At 38.6% G+C, this 25,306-nt stretch overlaps 1 protein-coding gene across 4 annotated transcripts in view; it reads right to left on the bottom strand.

Annotated features, from left to right (window-relative positions):
• LOC127575698 (paraspeckle component 1-like) overlaps positions 1-25,306 on the bottom strand; it is a 103,351-nt gene that overhangs the window by 34,261 nt on the left and 43,784 nt on the right. Inside the window, exons 8-9 of one of the 4 annotated variants that reach the window (XM_052025655.1) lie at positions 17,723-17,895; positions 9,493-13,497 (exon numbers count right to left, since the gene is read on the bottom strand). The exons of 2 other annotated variants lie outside the window; for them this stretch is intronic. In XM_052025655.1, coding sequence (XP_051881615.1) covers positions 13,288-13,497; positions 17,723-17,895 — 383 coding nt within the window. In that variant the 3' untranslated portion in view covers positions 9,493-13,287. Of the gene's footprint in view, positions 1-9,492; positions 13,498-17,722; positions 17,896-25,306 lie in introns of those variants that run through there. One more of the 4 variants, XM_052025656.1, reaches the window with a different exon arrangement.

Genomic DNA, 25,306 nt, shown 5'->3' with positions numbered 1-25,306 from the left:
TCAAACCCGTGCAATATATAGGGCTACAGCCTACTACTATTTCAATTAGTCAAATAATTATCTGAAGTTATATTAGAAGTCTGGCTCCCAGTGATGTGTAGCCCTGCAGATCCCATCAAGGAGCCAGTTTGAAAGTACTGCAATTTCACTGGTTCATGTTTCATAGAGCACATATATACTGGGAGGGGATAAGCAGATTAGACAGATACCTACCCTTCATATCCTCAACTTCACTAGTTTTCAATTAATTTGGAGGAAAGGGAATAATCAAACCACCACAATTATTGCACCATCTTTAAGGTAGCAAAATATCCCGAGGTACCTTACAGCATTATCAAACAGAATTTGAGACCAAGCCACCAGACTTGTGATGTCCCAAAATGTCCCAGGAACTGGAATGTGGCTGAATTACAACCAAGATAGAGTTTTCAATGACCTCAAGTCTGTAGGAATAGACAAGCAAGGATCGGGGTTTGGCACCAGATGAGCTGAAGCAGGGGAGGAATCAGACAATGATGGAAGTGGGTAGTGCTAGTGATGTCTCTGATGTGGAGTTCAAAATTCGCCTCAGGATTAAACTTGATTGCATGGTGCAAATATCCTGTTCAGCTTCAAAAGTGCCATCAGGGACCAGGATGTGCTCAACAATCACAGAATGAAGTTTGTGGTGGAAACAAAGACAATTGGGGACTTAAGCCAGGAATAGCTTCTGCTCAGCCAGAACTGGACGTCAAAAAACAATATGACTACAGAGAGAAAATGGCACAGCAGGATGTCATCAGCATACACTTTCCGTCAGATAAGATGTAGATAAACAAATGAACTGAAGATGCATCCTTGACAAACACTAAAAAGGTAATAGTGAAGTACTGAGAAGAGATACCATTGCAGACAATTCTCTTGCTATGAAAGGATATGCAACAATGAACCCACACAAGTGCAGCCCAACCCATTTAGATAAACGTAGAGGTGTTAGAGAAGCATTTTGTGGTCAAATGCATCAAAGCCCTCATTGTCACTGCACAGTTTGTCATCAATGACTTTTATAAGAAGTTGTTTCAATAAAATGGCTGGGGTGGAAACCCAATTGGAAGAAATCAAATATGGAGTCTCTAGAAGATGTAGATGAGAAGCTACAAATTTTCAAGGATATGAAGAAAGGGAGGTTGGAACATGGTGGAGGCTTGCAAGTGCAGGGTTTAAGAATTCTTTAAGATAATGGCGGAGTTCAAGGAGGCAGGTAAGGCAAAAAAAAACTTATTGTCATGTGGACCAAGAGAATGTAACCCAGGAAAAGAGTTACAGGATAACAACGGATTTTAGAAGGTCAAAACATTTTATACAGCAGGATTAAAACATTCAGAGAATCACTGCGAGGATCTCTGGCCAAATGAATATCATGGTATCTCAACCCTGAACTACTGACATTTAGGATGTGTGAAGCAAAGGGAAAGAATATTCAAACTGATAGAAACCTGAAGTGAAGTACTTCCTCTATAGGGCTGGCAGTGGCACAACGGATGCTGCCTCAGAGCTCCAGCAACGTAGGATCAATCCTGACCTCAGGTGCTGTGTGGTTTGCACGTTCTTCCTGTGACTGCGTGGTTTTCCTGTGACTGCATGGTTTTCCTATGGGTGTTCCAGTTTTCTCCTATATCCCAAAGATGTACAGGTTGGTGTGTTAACTAGTCACTGCACATTGCCCCTAGTGTGTAGGCAAGTGATAGAAACTAAGGGAAGCCAATTGGAATGTGGGGAGAATGAAATGGGATAGCACAGGTGGGTGCATGATAGTCAGCACTAATTCAGTGGACCAAAAGGCCCGTTTCCATGTCATATAAGTATCAGAAATATATGTCTTCACATCTACACCACCTATTCAATTTCAGACACAATGGCTACCCCTTTACCTATAAAATATTAGAGGTAAAAGTCCCATGATGCCTCAACTGAAAAAATATTACGTCATAAGCAACATGTGCCATTCAATAGCATGACTCGAATTACAAAATTGCCAAGGTGTGTATATCCTATTATTTGACACAGAAACCAGCTAGCTGTTTTCCATGTTACTGACGTTTACTGGTTCAGACAAAACTTTTGATCAAGCTTAAGCTCAGGTGGAAAATGTAAATCACACGTAAATTGTTCTTGGGCTGAGAAATATTATTTATAGACAACTACTCCCCTTTATTAACAAAGATTTCCACAGTCCCTTGTGATGCTCAAAATACACCTTGGGCAATTCTGCAGAAAATGACTAAGCCCAAAAATAACTAGAATGGTATATAAAAAGCCTTACGAAATTAAACAGGTCAACGTCTTACCAGAACAAGCCAATTTGCAGAAATTTCTGCCTCAGTTCAAGTTCCTTAACTTGATCCAAATTGGCACATTAAACCCAAGTTCATAATTCAACTGCCAAGGATGTATAAGCCTGCAACCCATACTGATGCTTTTATGATGGTATCCACAAAGAAAAATAATAGATTTAGTTGATTTAAAACATCCTGTCAGTTCAGTAATATTTGCATCAGTAAGAGCAGCATCACTATTCCCCACCCACTCACCAAAATGCCCTCTACTACACGTGTGCCAAACTACTATTTGTCCCATTTCCTGCTTCCTTGACTACCTTGATGTGGTTTCCTACTCTGAATTTTCTTGTACTTTCTCATTTTGCCATTCTACCCTTCAATTCTTATTCTCAACTGGTCCCAAATTCGCCAGTTTCTGCCCAAGATATCCGCCATCAGCTTCTGCACTGAACAATTCCTTGGCCTCAAGTGATTCCAATTATAATCTATTACCTCACTTTAGCCCATTTTAAGTACACCATCCAAATCTCTAATCACAAATTCCTTTGACCACATTCAGATACACCATTGTCATCTGAAATCTGTCCATTGTCAATGTCATCAGATTAGGTCATGCATAATCGTTTACTGTGTTACCCACTTCCCCACCCACATCCAATTTACATAGAACAGTACAGCACAGAACAGGCTCTTCAGCCCACAATGTTGTGCCAACACAACTAATCCCTCCTGTCTACAGAATGCCCATGTTCCTCTCATTCATGTGCCCATCCAAGCCCCTCTTAAAAGCACCCAATGAATTTGCCTCCACCACCCTACCAGGCAACGCATTCCAGGCATTCACCACTCAGTAAAAAAAACATACCCCTCAGTCTGTTCTGAACTTACCTCCTCACCTTAAATGCATGCTCTCTAGTATTGGATCGCTCAATAATGGGAAAAAGATATTGCTTGTCCACCCTACCTGTACCCCTCAATTTTATACACTTCCAACAGATCACCCCTCAGCCTCCACCGCTCCAGAAAGAGCCCAGGTTTGTCCAGCCTCTCCTGATAGCACATGCCCTCTATTCAAGGCAGCATCCTAGTAAACCTCCTCTGCACCCTCTCTAAAGCCTCGACATCCTTCCTATAGTGAGGTGACCAGAAATGCATGCAATACTCTAAATGCGGCCTAACCAGAGTTCAATAGAGATGCATCATAACTTCTTGACTCCTACACTCAATACCTCGATTAATGAAAGCAAGCATTCCATAAGCCTTCTTAACCACCCTATCCACCTTTGTAGCCACTTTCAATGAGTCATGGACTTCACCCCAATGTCTCCCTGCTCTTCAACACTGTTAAGGGTCTTGCCCTGAAGAGTGTACTGCCTCTTGACATTAGTTCAACCAAGATGCAACACCTCACATTTATCTGGGTTAAACTCCATCTGCCATTTCTCTGCCTACATCTGCAACTGATCTACATCATGCTGTATCCATCGCCAGTCTTCTATGCTATTTACAACTCCACCAATCTTGGTATCGTCTGCAAATTTACTAACACATCCATCAACATACTCATCCAGGTCATTTATGTACATCACAAACAGCAGAGGTCCCAGTACAGATCCCTGCAGAACACTGCTACTCACAGGCCTCCAGCCCGAATAAGTTCCTTCAACCACTACCCTCTGTCTTCCATGGCCAAGCCAGTTCTGGATCCACATAGCCAATTCTCCACTGACCCCATGCATCCGAACTTTCTTGATTAACCTATTACATAGGACCTTGTCGAATGCCTTACTGAAGTTCATATAGATGGCATCCACAGCTCTACCTTCATCAATCTCTCTCGTCACCTTGTCAAAAAACTCAACCAGGTTAGTGAGACACAACTTGCCCGGCACAAAGCCATGCTGGCTTTCCCTAATCAAGCCATTGGATTCCAGATGCTTGTATATCCTCTAAGAATTTGCTCCAGCAATTTCCCTACAACTGACATGAGACTCACCAGTCTATATTTCCCTGGATTTTACCTTGTTCCTTGCTTAAATTTCCTTTCTTAAACACCTGCCATTGCAAAATTTTTTCCAAATAATTTATAAATGTACTTTGAAACTGCCTTCCACTTGCATAAACCTTGCAGTTGATAATCAACTCAAAACAGCCCCATTTGCTAATCAAAACATTTCCTCTCATGAACCTTTGTCAGCCAAGGTTAAGGTCACTCACTGAGCTGCCACTGTTCCCAATCAGGTCCCCGACTATACAATACATCTCAACCCAAGTTCACAAATCACATTTCTTTCTCTTCCATCTTCCTGTGCAAACTCAATTTCATTTTGCCCACAACTCAAGTTTGTTTGATCCAGTATATACAAAACCGTTAAACCATCCAATTTCCTTTTGCCTCTCACGATAAGAGTCCTTTGCTCAGCAATTAGTCTCATCCTTTTTCAAAATGCTTCCTTGTACCCTTTTAACAAAAGCTAAAGTGAACTACTCCACCCCACTTGCAACCTTCCAAGTCTCAAATCCTGAAACACATGCTCTCAACCCACACACATCTTCAACCTTTGAATCTCAGTTTTATAACTTCATTGCAACACCAACAAAAGAATCAACTTAAAGTTGTTCCTGAAGCAACTAAGAAAAAATTTCTATCATCACAGAACTCTCTCTGAAATCCTCATTGATGTAATTTTGGCTTCAACTATCAACACAGGCACACCTCAAGAATGCGTGCTTAGCCCACTGCTCTACTCTCTCTATACTCATGACTGTGTGGCTAAGCACAGCTCAAACACCATCTATAAATTTGCAGATGACACCACAGTTGTTAGTAGAATCTCAGATGGCGATGAGGAGGCTTACAGGAGTGAGATAGATTGGCTGGTTGAGTGGTGTTGCAGCAACCTTGCATTCAATGTCAACAACACCAAGGAACTAATTATGGACTTCAGGAAGGGGAAGTCAAGAGAACACACACCAGTCCTCATTGATGGGTTGGGGTGGAAAGAGTGAGCAGCTACAAGTTCCTGGGCGTCAACATCTTGGAGGATCTATCCTGGACCCAACACATTGATGCAATCATGAAGGCAGCACGCCAGGAGCTCTACTTCGTTAAGACTTTGAGGGAATTTGGTATGTCACCAAAGACTCTTACAAATTTCTATAGATGTATGGTGGAGAGCATCTTGACTGGCTGCATCACAGCCTGGCATGGATCCTCCAATGCACAGGATCACAAGCTGCAGAGGATTATAGACTCAATCAGCTCCATCATGGGCACAACCCTCCCCACCAGGGGACATCTTCAAGAGGCAGTGCCTCAAGAGAGCATCTATCATTAAGGACCCTCACCATCCGCGACATGCCCTCTTCTTGCAACTACCATCAAGGTGGTGGTACAGGAGCCTGAAGACCCACACTCAACGATTCAGGAATAGCTTCTTCCCTTCTGCCATCAGATTTCTGAACTATCATGAACACTACCTTATCAATTCTTTTGTTTTTGCACTGTTTGTAATTTACAGATTTTTATGTCTTTGTACTGTACTGCTGCTGCATAACAACAATTTCATGTCATAGGTCGGTGAAAATAAATCTGATTCTGATCATCACCTTGTATGGATACCACCTCTGATCAACACTACTAAAAGGCGCAACAGTGCTCCCAATATTGATCAGAAAGTCAGAATCCTAGTTCTGGTCTTTACCTTCCCATCACAAAAGATCCTTCTACCTCTAACATTCCAGATGGTTTACAGGACCAGAAGGCATGTACTCACAGATTGAAAATTTTGAGCTCAATATTATAGGTTGAGGGGGGGGAAGGGAAGGCAAGGGACAGAAATCAGTGCGACTTTTAAAAGTAAGTGCAGAGAGCAAATATAAAGCTAGAACTCATCGACTGTAAGGTGGACTTTTGACCTCACAATCTACCTCGTTGTCTACCTGCACTGCACTTTCTCTGCAACTGTAACACTTTATTCTGCATTGTTATTGTTTTACCTTTTACTACCTCAGTGCCCTGTGTAATGAATTGATCTGTATGAACAGTATGCAAGACAAGTCTTTCCACTGTACCTCAGTACGTGACAATAATAAACCAAGTTACCAATTTACATTTAGGCAATTTTCCTAAATATCTGCCCATTATCCCACGCAATATAAAAGTCCACAATTCAACCCATCAAGTCTATGCTTGAGCTAGCATATGGAATATGAAAACCACAGCTAATTTTCCCTGTAACCTCTTCTCCCCCTATTTCCATCAATTTTCCCAGATTCTACCACCCATCTACACGAGGGGGCAATTTACAGCAGCCAATTAATCTACCAACCCTCACATCATTGGGAGGAAACTGGAGTACCCACAGAAATCAATATGGTCACAGGAAGAACATGCAAACTCTACAAAAGACAGCACCAAAGATCAGGATTGGACCACAGCACCAAATATAGGTTGTTGGAACTTTGCAGCAGCAGTTTTACTAGCTACAGCAGTGTGCTGCCCATATGATTGGGCAAGTAAATTGAGGAATTTCTGCTCAAACTCAAATTATAAATTCTTCCAGAATGATGCAATCTCATCTTGAACTCTATCTACAAGTACAAATCCATATTGGAGGAAGCAGAGGTAATTTAGCATTACTCCAGAAATCCAAAATGCCTTTATCTAAAATAACCAAGGAAAGAACTGGAGATGTAAACTTACTGATGCAACGGAGTGGCAGTGATCTTTTCACATGCTGTAACTGATACAGCACGTTAAAGACTTCAAATGCCTGCACGGAGGAGAGGGCAAGCACAGACTCTTTTGACTCATCAAATTGTCAATGTTTTAGCTTGACTAGGTGACTTAGCTGATAAAGACGAACAAATCACAATTAGCAATGCTTCAAGTTTGATCCTCTGCATTTACTCAGCTCACAAAAATGAAATGGGAGAGAAATTGCACTGCACAAGTAGTGAATACAATTAGCAAAAAAACTAAGTGAAAGAAAATCCTTTTGGCACAGTTCTAACAGACAATGATACTTCCAAACACTAAAATACAATGTATAACATCAAGTACACAATATCTACCTAGACATTTCCATAACATCTCAACGGAAAATGGATCTTAGCAGGAAGTGTGATGGAAATATACGATTCATTCGTATTCTTAATGTGAGAGTTTTTAAGTAGCTAGGACATTCAGTTGTCAAAATCTGCAAACCAGTACGGTATTACTGAGCATCAAGGAAATCCCACAGCAAGCAAGAGGAGATTGGCAACCACTGGCAAAAGATCAACTATCTTTCAATGAAACTTAACCGGAGAGGCATGAAATATGTGGTTGCTGCCAAAGAGAACAAACTTAACAGTTAATTCCACCCAAATTAGGCATTTAACAGGAAATACATGGAGACAACTGGACATCATTTTTAAGCATTAAAGTAGTAAAACTAAAAAAAAAATACAAACTAGCTAAAAGGCCATTGATTTTCTGTTTAAAATAAATTGTAACACTCACTTTGTTACTTTCTGGTGTATTAAAGTAATAGCAATAAGGGAGAAAGTCATTCATTCTTGCGATCATGTCACTTGTGAACATGGTTATATTCCTATCATCTGATGTGAAAGCACAACATAGGACTCCAAAGTAATGTCTTCTGGCCCCACTAAAAAGCTAAAAATAGTCAAACTGATATTTTGATAAAGTGACCAATTTAATGGAACAAAGTCCAGTAAGAAATTACTCCCATTAAGAATGAAGGGTAAAGAGGAGGAAATTGAGAAAGAACAGGAAACCTATTAACCAGAATTGATTCATGTTGTTGTTAGTTAACATAGCTAACTAGGATTTATTCACCAGTTCGGTACAAATTTTAATAACGTGCAGGGATTCCAATGGCTCAAGTATTTGTCAGCCGCAGAACATGAATTCTTTGCCCACCTAACTGCAGAAAGGAGCACTTTAAAATCAGACAAGTGTTAAAAGCATTGTCTCTTTTTACAAGTTTACAGATTCATGGACTTTTGGGCTCTGACTGCAGGACAAAAAAAATTGTTTCAGATAAAAATGAGAAAAGGAGATTTGGTCGTGATCTCTTAAAAGACATGCATGCAAATACTCTAACCATTGGAGACCTATTAATTCTAAAGTAGAAACAGAATTTATAGGAGTGCTTTGCATCAAATCATTTACAGGTGTCTACACCATTACTTGGGTCAAACATTTCACTTTAAATGCACAAGAATTCTGAAAAACAAAGTAATTCATTTAACATAAATTTTTTAAGTAATCGGGATACAAATTAAAGTTACTGCACATTTATCTCAGCTGAAATATTGAGTTCCATAACAAGGTAATCCATAACAAGGTATCAAAGTTGAAGTACATGGAACATTAAAGTACATAACTTTTTTTTAAAGTGAGATTTATGCAATATCTGTTGTGCAATTACTGAATAAGCTTTATCAATAATTTACAAGTATATTCCAGCATACAATCTTAAATTGGTAAAGTCATTTTTGAAAAAGAACATTTTATTTAATTTGCTCAATGAATAAAATTGTCCAAGTCTGCTGTAAGATTTTAAGCAATTACTTATGAAAAATTACATTTAAAAAAGTCAAACCATAGATGTGTAACTTTAATTTCCTCAATGCAACAACAATGTTCAAAACCAGCAACTTGCAAGATACTAGGCATTCACAAGCACTCAAGTATGAAACTTACATGTACAAGATGCTACTAATTTACAAAAACAATTAGATTGAAAACAATCAATTGACATTTTTTTTTACTATAAATGAAACTATACACTTTTAATACCATTTCATGAATCATGAATTGACCAGGGAATACAGTGACCCAAGGGGAAGATCCATTAAAATAAAAAATCCGCAAATTTTGGCCCCATAGCTTCCCATCAAATTTGCATTTGCACCTTAAGATTTCACTTTTAAACACAAGTGAAATATATCACAGTTGTCACCACTGAATATTTTAGTGAAATATGTCTGATTTACTGATATACACTTTAGTGAAGTGCATTTAATTGGCAAGAAAAATGACAAATGTAAAAAAAATATAAAGAATAACTGAAGCCACCTTTACAATTGCTAACATCATATGGGATTGTGGGGGGGGGGGGGGGGGGGGGGGGGGGAGAAGAGGGCAAGGGCACATCTTGCAGTTGAGTTGGAAGTACCACCAACCCTTCAGGAGGTGCTCCACTCCATTATTTATTTATTTAAAAAAACACAAGTGGTGTGGCTAGAATTCATTCAAATAATTGCAGTAATGGCTTATGCTAAGATTAATCAAATTACAAATCTCATTTACCACAAAAGTACTCAGGGAAATGGGGAAGATGATTCACATATCACTAGTTCATACATTCAGGAGCTGAGAGGTGCAGACTGACTCTTATAGATTAAAGCTTAGCTCATATGATCCAATTACTTAAGAAAGAAAAACTTACTGCCATAGTGTAAGTTTGAGTTTGATTTAATCACTAAATAGTTGGAAAATATATGGAATGCCACACAATTACATACTTTGAATATTCAACCATTATGTGGAATACTTTGAATGATATGACATTGACTAAAAAGGCAGAACCAAAGTTCTTTGAAATATACAGAATAACCGGATAATCCAATACTATATACTATGACTTTCAAAAGAATATTCAGTAAAGCATTATAGAGATAGTGACTGCAAAAAAAAATAAAAATCACTGGATAAAAAGCTTACTTACATCTTCACCTAATTGTCAAAGATTGAAATTGATGGCAAATTATCTAACTGAGCTTTGGCTGTTTATGACCTTTCACATGAATTAACTGGAGGCATTAAAAAACCAAAAGGATCTGTTATGCTTGGTAAGGAAAAGCTTTGGCTGGAAGAACAAGTAACCAGGTGATCCCGACTTATCACAGCAAAACCAAAGGTGGTGAGATCAGGATATTTTATAATTAAATCCAACAAGATACAATTTAAGTGGTGGTCATGCCTTCCTGCTCTGCATTTTGCAAGTCTTACATTATTTTTGTCTATGCTCTCAGTCTCTGTTCCTGTTCACTCATTGACCAGATAACCTTGTTTACAGCTTATCCCCATGGTCACCACAATTTTATCCTTTCAGAGACAGTCCCCTCTCCTAATCTCCCTGCACCTTAAACTTCTTTTGCTTCCTTCCCAATTCTGAAGGGTCTTCAACCTAAAATATTAACTTTCTCTTCCCTTAGATGTGGGCTAAGCTGCTAAGTACCTCCACCCTTTTCTGTTTTTACTGCAGATGCTGGAAACCTTGTTTTTTTGAATTTCAAGATACAATGCAATGCACAAGTCATCTAAAATGGTGATAAAATTATATTCAGTAATAATTTGTAAAGTGAATTGGATAAATACTTGGAAAGATTTTTTCTTCGGGGGAAGTAATTGGGTACTTAGCCGATAGACACAATGGGCCAAACATCTTCGTTCTGTAGCTTTTCAGTCTAGATCAAATGTACATTTCTCTACCTATTGGTTTTAACCATATTTGCTCAAGGATAGGGACCCAATAAAAACGAAAGACATAAAATGGGGGAAGTACCTTAATTATTTATGAAAGGTACAAAATGCGAGATAGTCACACTGTTCAGTAGTTCTGGAATACAAACAAAAAAAAATGAACAATTGTACTTCATCATGAAAAGACAATAGTGTCACAAAGATGAAGTAGCCTGCAGTCCATGTCCAGTCTCATGTCCAGAGGCAGGGTCCACCAAACTGAGACAGAAGTTTGAATTCCATCAAACAAGTGGGGCACTTCAATTCAAATAATTAAATTTAGGATAAAAAGGATGTCAATGAAATTGAGCATTATTTATAATCTTGCCAATATGACTCTTAAATGCATTCTGCAAAATGGATGGACTGTGCATGGCAGCCTTGCCACAGCAGCAAATAAAAATACACTTACACGTAGTATTGCTTTCAGTTGTGCCTCTGAACTTTGAGGAATACCAAAGTTAAGGTGGTGCAGCAAAAAAGCAGGCACACCAATAAACCTTCAGTGTATAAATAATACATAGAAGGGGTTACTTGCTCTGAGAAGTGCTGAGAAAAAAAAAGGTTATGACTCAGTTTTAAATTAGATTATTTTAAACTGATAATGGTAGATGGAGAGAACTTAAGGTTCTAATCAAATGTCAGAATAGATTGCTAACATAGCTGGCAAGTAAAGAATCCCAGAGTCATTCAAATCAAATTTCAAAAGGGTGGATATTTCTAATTATCATACAAGTTATCTGTCAGCAACAATCAAATGTGCAGAAACCATAATAGTCTCTAGGAGTTTGCTACAGAGACTTTGGGAATTGGGGAGGGATATTCTAGTTTTTCTTTTGTCCTTTTCCTTTGACAGCTCAGCTCAGGGAAAAGCAACATTTACTGATTGAGGTGACCTCAATAGACTTTAGATTGTTCTCCCCCATCATTAAAGGGTCTTTTCTAACCTAAAATAGTGAAGCTCTATCGAAGTTACAAATGTATGATGATAGAAGAATCAGAACAGCTAACACGCAGTTCATCACAAAACTATTTCACTTTGTCATCCAGACACTGTGGAAAATGTAGGGGGAAGCTATCAAGAGGCAAAAAAGTTATTTTTCACTGCAGAGCTCTTACAGGGAATCAAAAGCTGATTATCTATTGACTATCAACACAGCTCAATTTCAACAAAATTAGTGATTGTTTAGGTTTGACCCAAAATATATTTAGAAGAAAATGTAAAAGTCCCACTTTGCTACACGTAACCATCAAATTACTGATTAACACTAATCAGATACAAAAAAAATCAATTCATAAAATGTAACAATGATAATCCTACGCCAAAGTAGTATTTTAAATAACCTTTTTAAACTACACAACTACAAGATTAAATAGCTCGAAGAAACTTTTACAATTGAAGCCTCATATTTCAGCAATCATTTTTAAACTAAAACTGGGCCTCCGTTTATGAATATGCTGAAAATGTCAAATTAAACAATTCATCCATTTAAAGTGAATAATTTAAATAAGCTTATGTCTTGGATAGTAAATTGACAACATGGCTCAATTCTTCAAATTCCTCAGAAGTACATTTTTGCCTTACAAAGTCAGGAGTTTAGGGTTGCAAAAACCTCAAATGAAAAAAATGCTTTTGCAACCATTTTTTTAAAATTGGATGTTGCTAACCTATTTTGAAATCATCTGCAGTGTTATTTCAACATAGCCAGCACTGCACAAAGTTTCAAAGTAGTGACCTTTAACAAAAATAGCAAACTCAACTAGACCAGATTTTCCAAGATAGTCTAATTATTTGGGTTGGGTAGGGTGGGAAGAGAGAAAAGGCAGGCAGGGGTGTTAGAGAAATCAGGAAATTATTTTTCAAATTGTTCCCAAGCAATTACAAATTAAGATGGATAGCACATTGTCATTTGCAACTTGATCTTGAAAAATGATCTGTGAAACAATACAAATCATGGGATGGAATAATCTGTACTCCATAAATACTAAGAACTAAGAAAAAGACAAATTGCATCAATTTTAAAATCATGCACATTATACATTGTGCATTGCTTAGTACAAGTTAGTGTTCAATTACTTTAACAAAAGAAAATAGTTTATTTGTTTTATTTATCATTTCATGGATTTTACAGCATGGTCACATTTTAAAATATGTATTATACTACAGACACAAAGTGCAAGCCCAACTTGCTAAACAATGATGTTTTATGCGTTTGTTGTTCTATGAGATAAAGCCTGAAGCATTTTAACTTCAGTATAAAGATTCAAACAAAATTTTTTTATATAAGAAAACAAAATCCAAAGATCTACATCACATTAAAAAAGTCAGATAACAGCAGATAAAACTCAACTGATAGTTTTAAATCACCAGATATCCATATATCTTAAACTGTCACAGAAAGGAATGATGTTTGTTACAGTTCAAAATGTCTAATATCTGCGGCGTTTATTGGCTCCATCAAAGTTACCAACTTGATTTCCTCTGCCAAAACCACCAGGTGCAGCACTCACAGCACCCACACCTGCCATGGGTTGTTGAGGAGCAGCCTCAGGTGCAGGGGTTCCGCTCAAGTTTCCCCTATTGACCATAGGAGGAGAGCCTATTTGACTAGGAGCTGCTTGAGGAAATCTATCATTGCGCTAGTGTCCATTTGGATTGTAATTTTTATTTTTTGTTTTAGAATGTCCATAACACATTCCATTGTAGGAACCAACCAAAAGATGGCAATTTTATCAATTGATTGGCGACATTCCCATGTTGGTGTCAGGAAGTTTGGCAGGCAGTCCAGCAGTACCAGGAACATACAAAAAGGAGATAAAAGGAGCAATTACATTAGTTAACTTATAGATGAATGATGCTTTAAATAACGAAACAATTTCTTAGAACCTACTTTCAAAACATCACAAAGACTACTGGTATAATACAAAAAAAAAATTAGTCTCATTTGTAAAAACTCAAAGCATATTCACAATACGTCAAAATTTTTTTTCATTTTCTCTATTCACAAGACTAGGCCACTTATAAAAATGACAAAATTCAATGTAAACATGACAAACCTCAGAACATGAACTGCACAACTTAGCAATCTTTTCATGACTTCATTTATCATATTTGCAGTTTTGGCTGCAATAAACTTATGAAAAAGGCAAATCATTGATATTCTTTAACATTGGTGGACAGTTCCACATTCAACAATTAATATATTAAGTTTTTTTAATACATCTTATTGACAGCGCATACAATTAATATATATATCTTTCAGAGTTAGTTCATACAATACCACCTCAAATATGGTTATAATTATGGTCTGCTGCTCAGTGTGCATAAAGTTCCCAGGCTAATTTAAGATTTATCAAAATTATAAACAATGCTGTTTCATATTAATTAAATAGAGCACAGGTATCCTTTCAATGACTTCACAGAAGGACAGAGGGAAGTTTTGTGTTAAAAGATACCTTGTGTGTTTTTTTTTAAAAAAATCTTTAAAAAAAACCTTGCCATTTATTTACCTTAATCTGCCCACAAGCCATCTCTTACTGCTACTTGCAAAAAATCAACTGGAGGAACCCGGTGGGTCAAGCAGCATGTATGGAGGGAAATGGACAGTCAATGTTTCAGGTCAAGACCCTTCATCTGGATCCAGATGCCTGTCCTACTGAGTTCTTCCAACTGTTTGTTTTTTGCTCCCAATTCCAGCATCTGCAATCTCACTGCTACTTCATTTTCACATCTCTTCACCTGCATTACCAATCTCTTCCTCTTACAATTTACCTTTTATACCCTCTCCCCTTACACATATTCTCAAATCTCTTATCCTGTTACTTAACTCACCCCTTCTGCCACTCGACTTTCTTCCCTTTTGCCTGCCCAACTGCAGTTCCCTTTTTTACTTTCATCAGTATTACATCTGTTCATACATTCTTCTTCTATATTTTCTCTTTTCTCCTTTGTTTTCCTACAAACCACACATTCCATTTTTTGCTTGCAATTCCATCTACCTTCATTTTATTTCCCCCCGTGCTTTGCTCCCTTGCCAAACCTCAATCACTTTTTACCTTTCCATTTGTCACTTGTGTTCATTATGTCTATGTTACCTATTGCAAGGATACTGGAAAAGAAAATCAGGCAGGAGGTTGTAACTACCCATTGGTTCCTCCCCCCCCACATCAGTGTACAGACACAAAGAGTAGAAGCAACTCTGGGAACAAAACAGCCTTGTACTATTACATCCACACTGCCAGTGGGGATGTAATAGTACCACCAGTGATTCCCCCAATGAGGACCTGCTGGTCTGTCTGGCAAATGCGACATTCTTTACCAAAATGTTTGAGTCATTTCTTAAAATCATGAGCAGCATTAAGGACTATTTGAAAGTGGCCACAGACATAACATGACTACAACAAATTAAGTCATGTTAATGTGCTGTAAACCAAATTAATCGAGAATGCTGTTATCTTCACTAAAATAGCACTTAAAAGCATGGATAATTGGATCACATACAGCAAAATTAACCTTCAGTTTGCTAACATAGTTAAGAGTGGATGTCTATTATTGATTCATGCAGTTAAACCATATTGTCAACTCGCCACTTGTAAAAAGGTTCTGTCCTCTCTGCATTTTAGTAATAACTTTACTACTGGGTAATAACCCAGTTCAAAGAAAAAGAGCACCATAAAATAAATCTGTCCCAACAAGAGAAAAATTGCTAAGAAAGACAAAATATTGAGAACAGTTAGTAACTAAAATGAAAAGGGTAGATTCTTAAAAGATGGAGATTTCCATGTTTTTCACCTCCAAATGTATATCTGTCCTTGCTTTTTATTTGTGTAACTAGTATTGACAGAAAGTGGAGATGGCACTTCCTCAGCCTATTTCAACCCAAACTCTAATCCCAGGACAAATATGTTAAGGTACTAGCCACAGTTCACATGTTAATTATGACATGCTCTTGTTATTACTTCACAATAATCTTATGATATAATCATAACATTTAAAAATAACATACTGAAATGGGCTACACCCATTACTGAAGTATTCATTTCAATTATCATCTATATTCTCATTTTGGAGGCAGGATGTGAGAGATATAAACAATTCAAATCTTCAATTTTGTTGAGAAACTGGACTAAAATTTCATTCTCTATATCACAATCAAATCTTAAAACAAGATATTTCCTAGATACAATATAGAGAAAGCATGAGTCAGGCATACTTATTGAATTTTCAATCCCTAATATGTGCATAGTTCTGTACAACGTAGATTTAAATTCTAGCCTGATAAACTTAAATATCTGCTAAAAATGCTTTTGTGTGAATTTGAGTTTAATATCAAAAAGGTACGTTTACACTTTCAAAAGGTTGGCACATTGAACAAAACCGAAAAACCCGAGATCAGAGCACTTAATCACTCATGGCAAAATTTGAAGCTTTGCTCACAAGTTTTGTGAATTAGGTTCTGTTGTGAAACAAGACAAGTACTCTGAACAGTCTTAGAGATAAATGATTTACAAACACAAATGCGGGGAAAAGGCAGCGGGAGCAACACACCTAGCAAGCATGGAAAAATCGCAACAAGGGTAAAATACTCACACACAACGGACTGGGTACAGACAATCAAGGAAAAGCAACATGATACCCGCCACCCCTTGAATCAGTGCAGGCACGGCTCTACACTACTGGGGATATTAACTAGAATGCTCCTAACCCTATTGACAGTGCACACCTTACCAATGATCTCTCCAGCGCTGTTCCACAGTTCCTTGGCCTGAGATGAAGCAGGGTGAATCCCTCGGAGCAATCAAAGAGGACACGTGGCACTCATTATAGTGCTGGAGGGTCCAGCCCAGGTAGTTCAAAGGTCAATGGCCCGGTGCCAGTAAGGACTAAATCGATCACAAAAGGCCAATGGCCAGAGACCAAGTACAAAGGTGCTTACAGGGACCAATGGTCAGGTGTGCACTGATGGGTGGGGTGGAGCCAAACATTGATCGACAGTGGTGCGTCTTCCAACCAGGTAATGGGCAGTGCTGTCATGTGACAGCCATGGTCCTCCACAATACAGGTTCAAACCTCAAGTTTTAATTTAATGCTCGTTTTAAGGTAAAATGCAACATCAGGCGCAACACTTAGGTGAATATATATTGCAAAATCCCTTTGGAAGGTAACATTTGGATGGACGTCAGCTATTTTTCCTCAAATTGTCATCACAGAAAATTTAACCAAAATTCAAACTAGCCTCCAGTCCTTGAGAATATGCAACAGACACTCACATAAAGCCATTAAATTTTGTTTGACATGACCCTAAGTTTTTTATTTAGCTATTGCACAGATAATAAAAAAAAAATCAATCTTAGAATTAGATCTATTCAAATTCGCAATGTTCAAAAGCCTACTCAAATCCTAAACATCTAATGTTGTTTATCCTAGTTATATTGCCAAAGTGCCCAATTAAGAAGCATCCATATTCCTTTTACAAATTAGGTACTATGCAATTGTTATATCAAAAAGCTTCAAATTTTGTCTTGAGTAATTAAATGCTCTGACCTCAGGTTTTTCAGTTTTGTCATAATTTTCACTCTCTGCATCTGGGTGTAAAATCCTAAAACATAAAGACACCCATTTACTTTAATTTGTACCCTATAAATCTAAAAATACCTACAGACACCAGGCACTTTTGATTAACTATTTACTTCCTTGACTTTCCAAGTGTGGATTTCTATAAAATGGTGCTAAACACTAAAACCTCTTACACAGAATATATTGCACTTCATTACATATCTTGCTAGTCTGTGCTAGTTTAAACATACCTTTCTTACATTACTTAAAACATAATGACAATAAACACTGGATGATTTAATACATTACCATTGTTCCACTGTTGTCTCCCAGCATGGGTGTTCCCAGATTTGCAGCTCCTTCTGGCCCAATGGCTGGGACAGGTCCCATTGTAGCACCAGGCATAGGTCCACGGTTGCTCATGTTCATACCCATAAGTGGAGCAGGCCCTTGATTGCCAGCAGGAGCTGGGCTAAACGCATCTATATAAAATAGTTGGTACTTAGCTCTAGCCTAGATCTAAATTTTGATTCCAAGGTAATTAACTGGATTGAATATTTGCAGAAATTTTAGTAAATGAATTCAGAAACATGCTTATTTAATAGACTGACCATGCAAGGAAACTGCTACCTGATTAAAAGCCTGCAAAAATTGTTCTTTGGGACTGTACAAATTCTATTACACTGTATACATAGACGCAGTTATTAAGTTTTCATTGACAATGAAAAAACACACTGTTTGGATACTTTGATTTCTGCAAGTGATCATTTCACAATTAAAACTGGAGAAACAAAATAGACAACGCAACTTCAATAAAGCCCAGATAAAAACTTCTAACAAGGACAAACTCTATTCATATTTGGATGTTTTCATATGGCTGCAATGAAACTGATTATTTCTGTTTGAATCTTCAATTTTTCAACAATTTTACTTTTCCACAAAAAAATCATAATCTCTTTCATTCTACAAATTAGTATCGGAAAGATTGTTGCTAATGCTTACGCCAGTAAAGAATTCAGTTAAATTTGGAGATTAGGTATGTCAAATTCAAACCAAGTTAAAATTTAGCATGAAACATCTCCTTTTCACGGATGCTTGATGCCAACAAATCATACCATACGTAGGTCCAAAGGAACACTTGAGGCTAACAAGAAAGGATGTTTTTCTCACTCCATCTGTATTGCCTAGAGTAAAATAAGAGCAGCTTTTTTTGGGAAAATACTGCTGACAACCATTTCTGTACCATTTTCCTTCCTAATACGAGATGCTAAAAGTTGCACTATGGTAAAACCACTGGAAGTTATTTGCAGTAGTATTACTTTATCCATTTTAACAGTAGATCTCTATCAATGCCTTCATTTTAAATCAAACATTAGAGAATCTTTCCAGATATTAGTTATTCGTTCTAACAATTCAAGATAGCTATAATAGTTTGTAACAAAAACAGCAAGGTACAAAAATACAGTGCTAAGGACTAGATTATTTGCCCCTCAATAACAGCTTTTATTGGACAGTATTAATACAAGAATGACAGTAATAGAATTATGGGAACTTTGATCTTCAAACAGACAGGCAATCAAAGCTTTTGGACAAGTTCACAGAATGTAAATGGAAGAGTTTCTTGAAGCAATACATCATGGAATTAAGGAACAAACTTTCTGATCTCATTTTAAGTGATGATACAGAGTTAATTAGTATACATGCTAATAGCTCCACCAGCAAAGTGATCAAAATACGATAGAATGTTATGATGACTACGAGTAACCTCACTAGAGTCAGAAACCAAAGACCTGAACTCAAACCCAATCATGTTGGTATGTGGGACAAATTAACCAAGCTAGATTGGAACATTAGATTAAAAAGTTTTGAAAACAACCATCTCAAGAAAGTTGAAATAATGAGAAATAACCTGCACCCTCTACTCAGCCTTCAGGAAAGGTCATGTGCCCACATAAAACAGGTTTGGAATAGAATAAGAATTGTTACGGACTCAGTGAATGTCCCTTTAAGATGGAGGGAGGGAGGGAGGGAGGGAGGGAGGGAGGGAGGGAGGGAGGGAGGGAGGGAGGGAGGGAGGGAGGGAGGGAGGGAGGGAGGGAGGGAGGGAGGGAGGGAGGGAGGGAGGGAGGGAGGGAGGGAGGGAGGGAGGGAGGGAGGGAGGGAGGGAGGGAGAGAGAGAGAGAGAGAGAGAGAGATAAAGGACGTAATGACGTTGTTGAAGAAGCAGAAGAAGAAAGAGAGAGAGAGAGAGAGAGAGAGAGAGAGAGAGAGAGGGAGAGAGAGAGAGAAGGGAGAGAGAGAGAGAAGGGAGAGAGACACCAGCCTGCTAGTTTTCTCTATCGATGGATGAGAAACAATAACTGTGTCTGCCACTGAAATCCATGTATGGAAGTTGGAAGTAATCCGGTGGAGTTCACTTTGTTGCTGACCTGTAGAAGGAAACAGGTATTTGTGTGTGGACGACCACGATTCGGATGCTTTTCGGGGTGAGGAAGTCACTACCGAGTAAACACTGAAGTGTCGTTTGGGTTCCATTGTGGAACATTTGGATTTCGTATTTACTCTCTCTATATTTCTCTACATCTACGTCTTATCTTCAGACAACGGTGGTTGTTGAAGAAGCCCTTGCTCACGTTTCACCTTATGGCTTGCGGAACTGAACTTTAAGAACCATTCCTGAACTTGGAGTTTGGGACTTTGTCACACACACACACGAAGAGTTTAGTTTTGGGGTTAACGTTCAAGGTTTAACATTTTTGAATTCTAACATACTAACATTTTTACTTTTATTTTACGTATTATCATAAGTAGTGATTAATAAAATAGTTTTTAACACTGAATCATGCTCAGTGTGTTTCTTTTGTTGCTGGTTCGTGACAGAATATAAAGGCATTATGATAAAGTTGCCAAAAAGACTGGTAATCCAGAGGACTGAACATTTTTGGAATCAGCAAATTATGTCCAAAAAGTGATGAGGAAGAAAAATGTAGATCAAAGAAAAACAAAGTAGCAAGAAATATTCGATGGCATTAAGAATTTTAAAATTTTGCAGTTCTGTAACATATAGTAGTAAAAATAAACATGCAACCAAAGAATCACATAAAATTGCTAACACCAAAAAGGAAGCCATGTGTCCATACTGGTCAGAAAAAATCTACCTTCCGGCACTTGGTCCATAGCTCTTCAAATGCACAGTCCAAGTACACAGATGGCAAACAGTATGTTGGCCTTTATCACAAATCAAGGAGGATGTCTAGCTCCAATTACAAGAACTTAATAAGATTGAATGTGTAGAATATCAAGAATCTGGTCTTCTTGTGATACATAGAGGGCAGCAAAGTTTACCAGTTTGATTCCCGGAATTGCAAGTTTGCCATATGAGCAGTGATTAAGCAGACTTTGCCTTTTTTTTAAACCTATATTTTTTTTGAATTTAGAAAAGTGACAGTGTCATCTTATTGAAATGTACAAAATTCATTGGGAACTTGGTAACGTAGATGCAGAGTCAGAATCCCCACACTGCAGTGTTGAGAAGGAGTCAGAGTCTCAAGATAAAAGGAATCAACCCTTCAGGGTAGAGATAATTAGAAATCTCTTTTTTCTAAAAAGCTGTGTCATTATAAATTTTTACTCAAAAGACTGCCACTGAATATATCCAAGGCAGAGATCAATAGAGTTTTAGATAGTACAGAAATGAAGGGGCACTGCAAGGAGGCAAAGTAAAAGGTTAGCATTATGTCACAACAGAGCAGGCACAAGGGGCCACGAGTATTTCTCATGCACATTTTATATTCATTAGTTATCCCCGTTTCCTTTGGAACAAAGAAATCTAAAGCTGGCTTTTCCAATCTTTCCTGATAGCTAAAAGTTTTCAGTCTTGGCATTCTCCTTTACAACCTCTATAATGAAAACATGTTTCTTTCAATTTGTAGGGCCAGAAGAATCTGGTCACCAAGTCTTGTACTCTATTCCAAAGAAACCTCACTGTTCTTTGTATTCCATGCATCGGCTAATAGATGAAAGCCTTGAGATTTTTAAATGCACTGCCAGAGGGTTTGGCAGTTGTTCTCGTATTTACAAATAATTTACATGAGAAATTAGTTCAGAAATGTGGCAAATGGAATTCAAATGTTGAAGTGCAGAGAGTAATAAATGTGGGTGTAGCAATGAGAGGATACACAGATGGGTATTACATGCCGAGGATGTAACAGCAACAGTGGAACATGTAGATGTAGTGTATTCAGATTTCCAAGTGGCATTTAACAATGTACCACACAAGAAGCCAGTGTACAAATTATTGGGAGTGTGTTACAATGGATTCTGGGCATATAGAAAATAGAATTGTAATAAATGGGTATTTAAGGTTGGAAGGATGTAACTAGTGGAGTATACCAAGGATCATTTCTTCACCCTCAATTATTTATATTAACAACCAGGAGGGGTAGAAATGCAAGGTATCCAAATTCACCGATAACAGAAAACTAAGTAGAAGGACATATCCTAATCACAATATTATGACCCTAGAATGGGCTACAGATAAACTGCGTGATTAAGCAAAAACCTGTCAAGTAGAATTCAATTGGGAAAGTGTGAGGTCATGCACTTCAGTAGGAGGGATCAAAAGGCTGATCATCTGAATGGAGAAAGAGTTCAAATGAGTGATGTACAGAGGGATCTAGGTGTTCTAGTGCAGGAATGAAAATGTTGACAGGCAGATGCAGCAAACAGTTGGGAGGGAAAGGGCATATTGGTCTTTAATGCAAAGGGATTGAAGCTCATAAATAGGGAACTGTAGACTCCAACTGCAGATGCTGGAATCTGGAGGAAAAAAGACAAACTGCTGGAGGAACTCAGCAGGTCGAGCAGCATCTGTGGAGTGGGGGGGGGGAAGAACTGTCAACATTTTGGGTCGAGACCCTGCAGAGGACAGAGTGGAGAGGGAAGATAGCCAGTATAAAGAGGAGAGGGGGAGGAGGAAGACTGGGGCCAATAGGTGGACCAAGACATTGAGTTGGGAGATAGAGCAGGAAGGAAACAGACAAGGAAAAGATGGAATCAGGTGGGGGGTGGTGATGGTGATGATGAAGGTGAAGTTCATAAGCAGGGACACAGAGGATACAGGTGCCAAAATACATGAAAGGTGATAATGGGAACCATTAAGGGAGAGATGAAGGTCAGATGGAACGGCGATCCAGGAGATGAAGTGTGTGAGCAGTAGGTGGATGGAATGTTGAGAGGGAGGGAGATGAAAATGGGTGATGGGGGCTGGAGAGGGGCATGGGTTACCTCAAATTGGGAAATTTAATGTATATACTATTAGGTTGTAGACTACCTGGGTGGAATACGAGGTGTTATTCTAGTTTACAGGCCTCACCCTGCTAGTGGGAATGGCCAAGGGTGGACAGGTGAGTGTTGGAATGGGAGAAGGGAGTTAAAATGGCATGCAACTGGGAGCAGGATGACCAATGTGGATAAAGCACAAGTGCTCTGGTTGGCTAGTCTGCACTTGGTCTCACCAAGTGAGGAAGACACATTGGGAGTTCAGAATGCAGTAGACGAGGTTGGAGGAAATGCATGTGAATCTCTGCCTCTCCTGGGAGGGTTGTTTAGGTCCCTGGATAGTGGTGAGGGAGGTGGTGTACGAAGAGGCATTGCAGCTGTCGTAACTGACGGAAGTAGTAGGGATATATTATTACAATTGCACAGCGTGCTGGTGAGGCCACACTCAGTACTGCACAGTTTTAGAGCCCCTCATCTTAAAAGGATATAAAGATATAATAGCATTGGAACAAGTCCAAACAATTCACCAGGCTAATTTCTGGGAGGAGGGGGATTGTCCTGGTCCTATCAAGAGAGGCTAAACAGGGTGGGCTTGTATTCATTGGAATTTAAAAGAATGAGAGAGAATTTTATTGGGACATTAAAAATCCCCGGGGGGGGGGAAGAAAGAGGAAAGAGAGGGAAGGAGGATGGAGGACAGGGTAGTTATTGACATGTTTTCGCTACTGGGAGTGTCTTGATCTAGGGGACATCATTACAAGGGACCTGTCATTTAAAATGAAGCCATGTAGAAATTTCTTTTTGAATAGTGTGATGAATCTCTGGAATTCTTTACCTGAGGTTGGAGGCCAGATCATGATAAGTATTTAAGGTAGAGATAAAAATTGTGCAAGTGAGATCAGGGAATTGAAGACAGTGGAGAACTAGCACAGAAGAGGAGTTGAGGCCAGTGTAGATCGGCTACAAACATATTAGACAGCAAGGCAGGCTTGAAGAGCCAAGTAGCCTACTTCTGCTATTTTCTTGTGTACACCAATTGAGAGGATACTGAAAAGGAACGGATTAACAGAAGAAACTTGAAATTCAAATTCACAGGTTTCTTAAAATGGAAAGACAAGTTGCTGAGGCATTTTCATAGAGTCACATAGATGGAAACAGACCTTTGGCCTACTATATCTATACGAGCCATCATGTATCCATCTTTACCAATCTCAGTTTCCAGCACTCAACCCACAGGCTTCTGTGCCATGGCTGCAACTGACAAGCACTTGATGCCTATGCCACTGGTACCAATATGTTGTTCACTCTCAACCTTTAGAATGATCTGCAGCTGTTCAGCAAAATTCATAACTAGCATCAGGGAGGCATCCAGATGTCCAACTGTTTCCTGCACAGTAAAATTCCCTATAACTGTTGCTATCTTGACTGTTCCTCCTGTCCCAGTAAGGTTGAATCACTAACAATGCACTCTGTAACGAATTGATCTGTATGAATGATATGCAAGACAAGTTTCTCCACTGTACCTCGGTACAAGTGACAATAATAAACCAATACCAATAGTATTCAGAACCAAATGTTGGAGTGCAAAGTATTCCAAGGGTCTCCTGGACAGCATGCTTGCTCTTTTCCTTGTTGAAATAATTACCTACAGCCCCGCTGCCTGTGATTGAGCAATGGAGTGAGTGCCTTTTCCAAAAGCTGTCCACATTTCAGTAACAGCACAGAGGTTTGTTGATGATCTGCAGCAGATTCAGCTGTTGCTCAAGTTTCTCTGGCTGATATCATTTCTACATTGGTGGTTACACCAGACATATAAAGAGGTCAGAGGTCAGGAGCTCGCACATGAATGTGCATTACACAGGTCTGAAATGCCCTGTCATGCCTGTATTAGGTTAAAGCACTTAATAGAAATAAATTAAAAACAAAAGCACTCACCAGCATCTCCCCTTCTAGTGACCTCAACTAGCCAAGCATCTCCTTTCTGTGAAGGCTTTATCTCATTTTAAAAAAATCGAACTCCCATTTCTTTTTAAAGTATCTCATTTAGCAGTGCTCTTGCCACCTTGTTCTATCAGGCCATTCTTAGTTCATTTCAAGTACCAGAATACCACCTCTCCTTGCACAGCATTAAATTCTTCCACTCACCAAAATAAGTGCTCTGTAGAACCAGACTCTTGCATTTTTAACCAGCAAAATTTTCGAACGTGAGATGACGTGAATTACTGATGACAGTAATTACCAGAGCTAGTTAACAACCTAATTATATGTACAACTGCAGCTAGCATGCTTATCACTGACCAACACCATGAAGAAAGGAGGTGCAAGAGAAATTAAAGAAGAAATGACCATGGCACGGAACAAAAATGTTTTGTATTTGGCTTCAATGTAGAAGTCACAATGCATACACCAGAAAATGAAAGGGTCCAATCACAAAGAATTTAAAGTAATTACTCAAACAAAACCAGTGGAGAATTTACAGGGATAAAAAGCAACTAGTCTCCAGGACCCAAAAGCCAATATCCCAAGCCGTTAGTTATGGCAGGGCTTACGTGCCATAACAGGCTACAAGACGAAGTCTGGTTGCATAGCTAACAACAGCGAATCCCTTCCAGA

The sequence above is a fragment of the Pristis pectinata genome, chromosome 11 (assembly GCF_009764475.1).
Source record: "Pristis pectinata isolate sPriPec2 chromosome 11, sPriPec2.1.pri, whole genome shotgun sequence".
NCBI classification, from domain to species: domain Eukaryota; kingdom Metazoa; phylum Chordata; class Chondrichthyes; order Rhinopristiformes; family Pristidae; genus Pristis; species Pristis pectinata.
The sequence above is the reverse complement of the archived record's forward strand: the minus strand, read 5'-3'. Positions and strand labels throughout refer to the sequence as shown.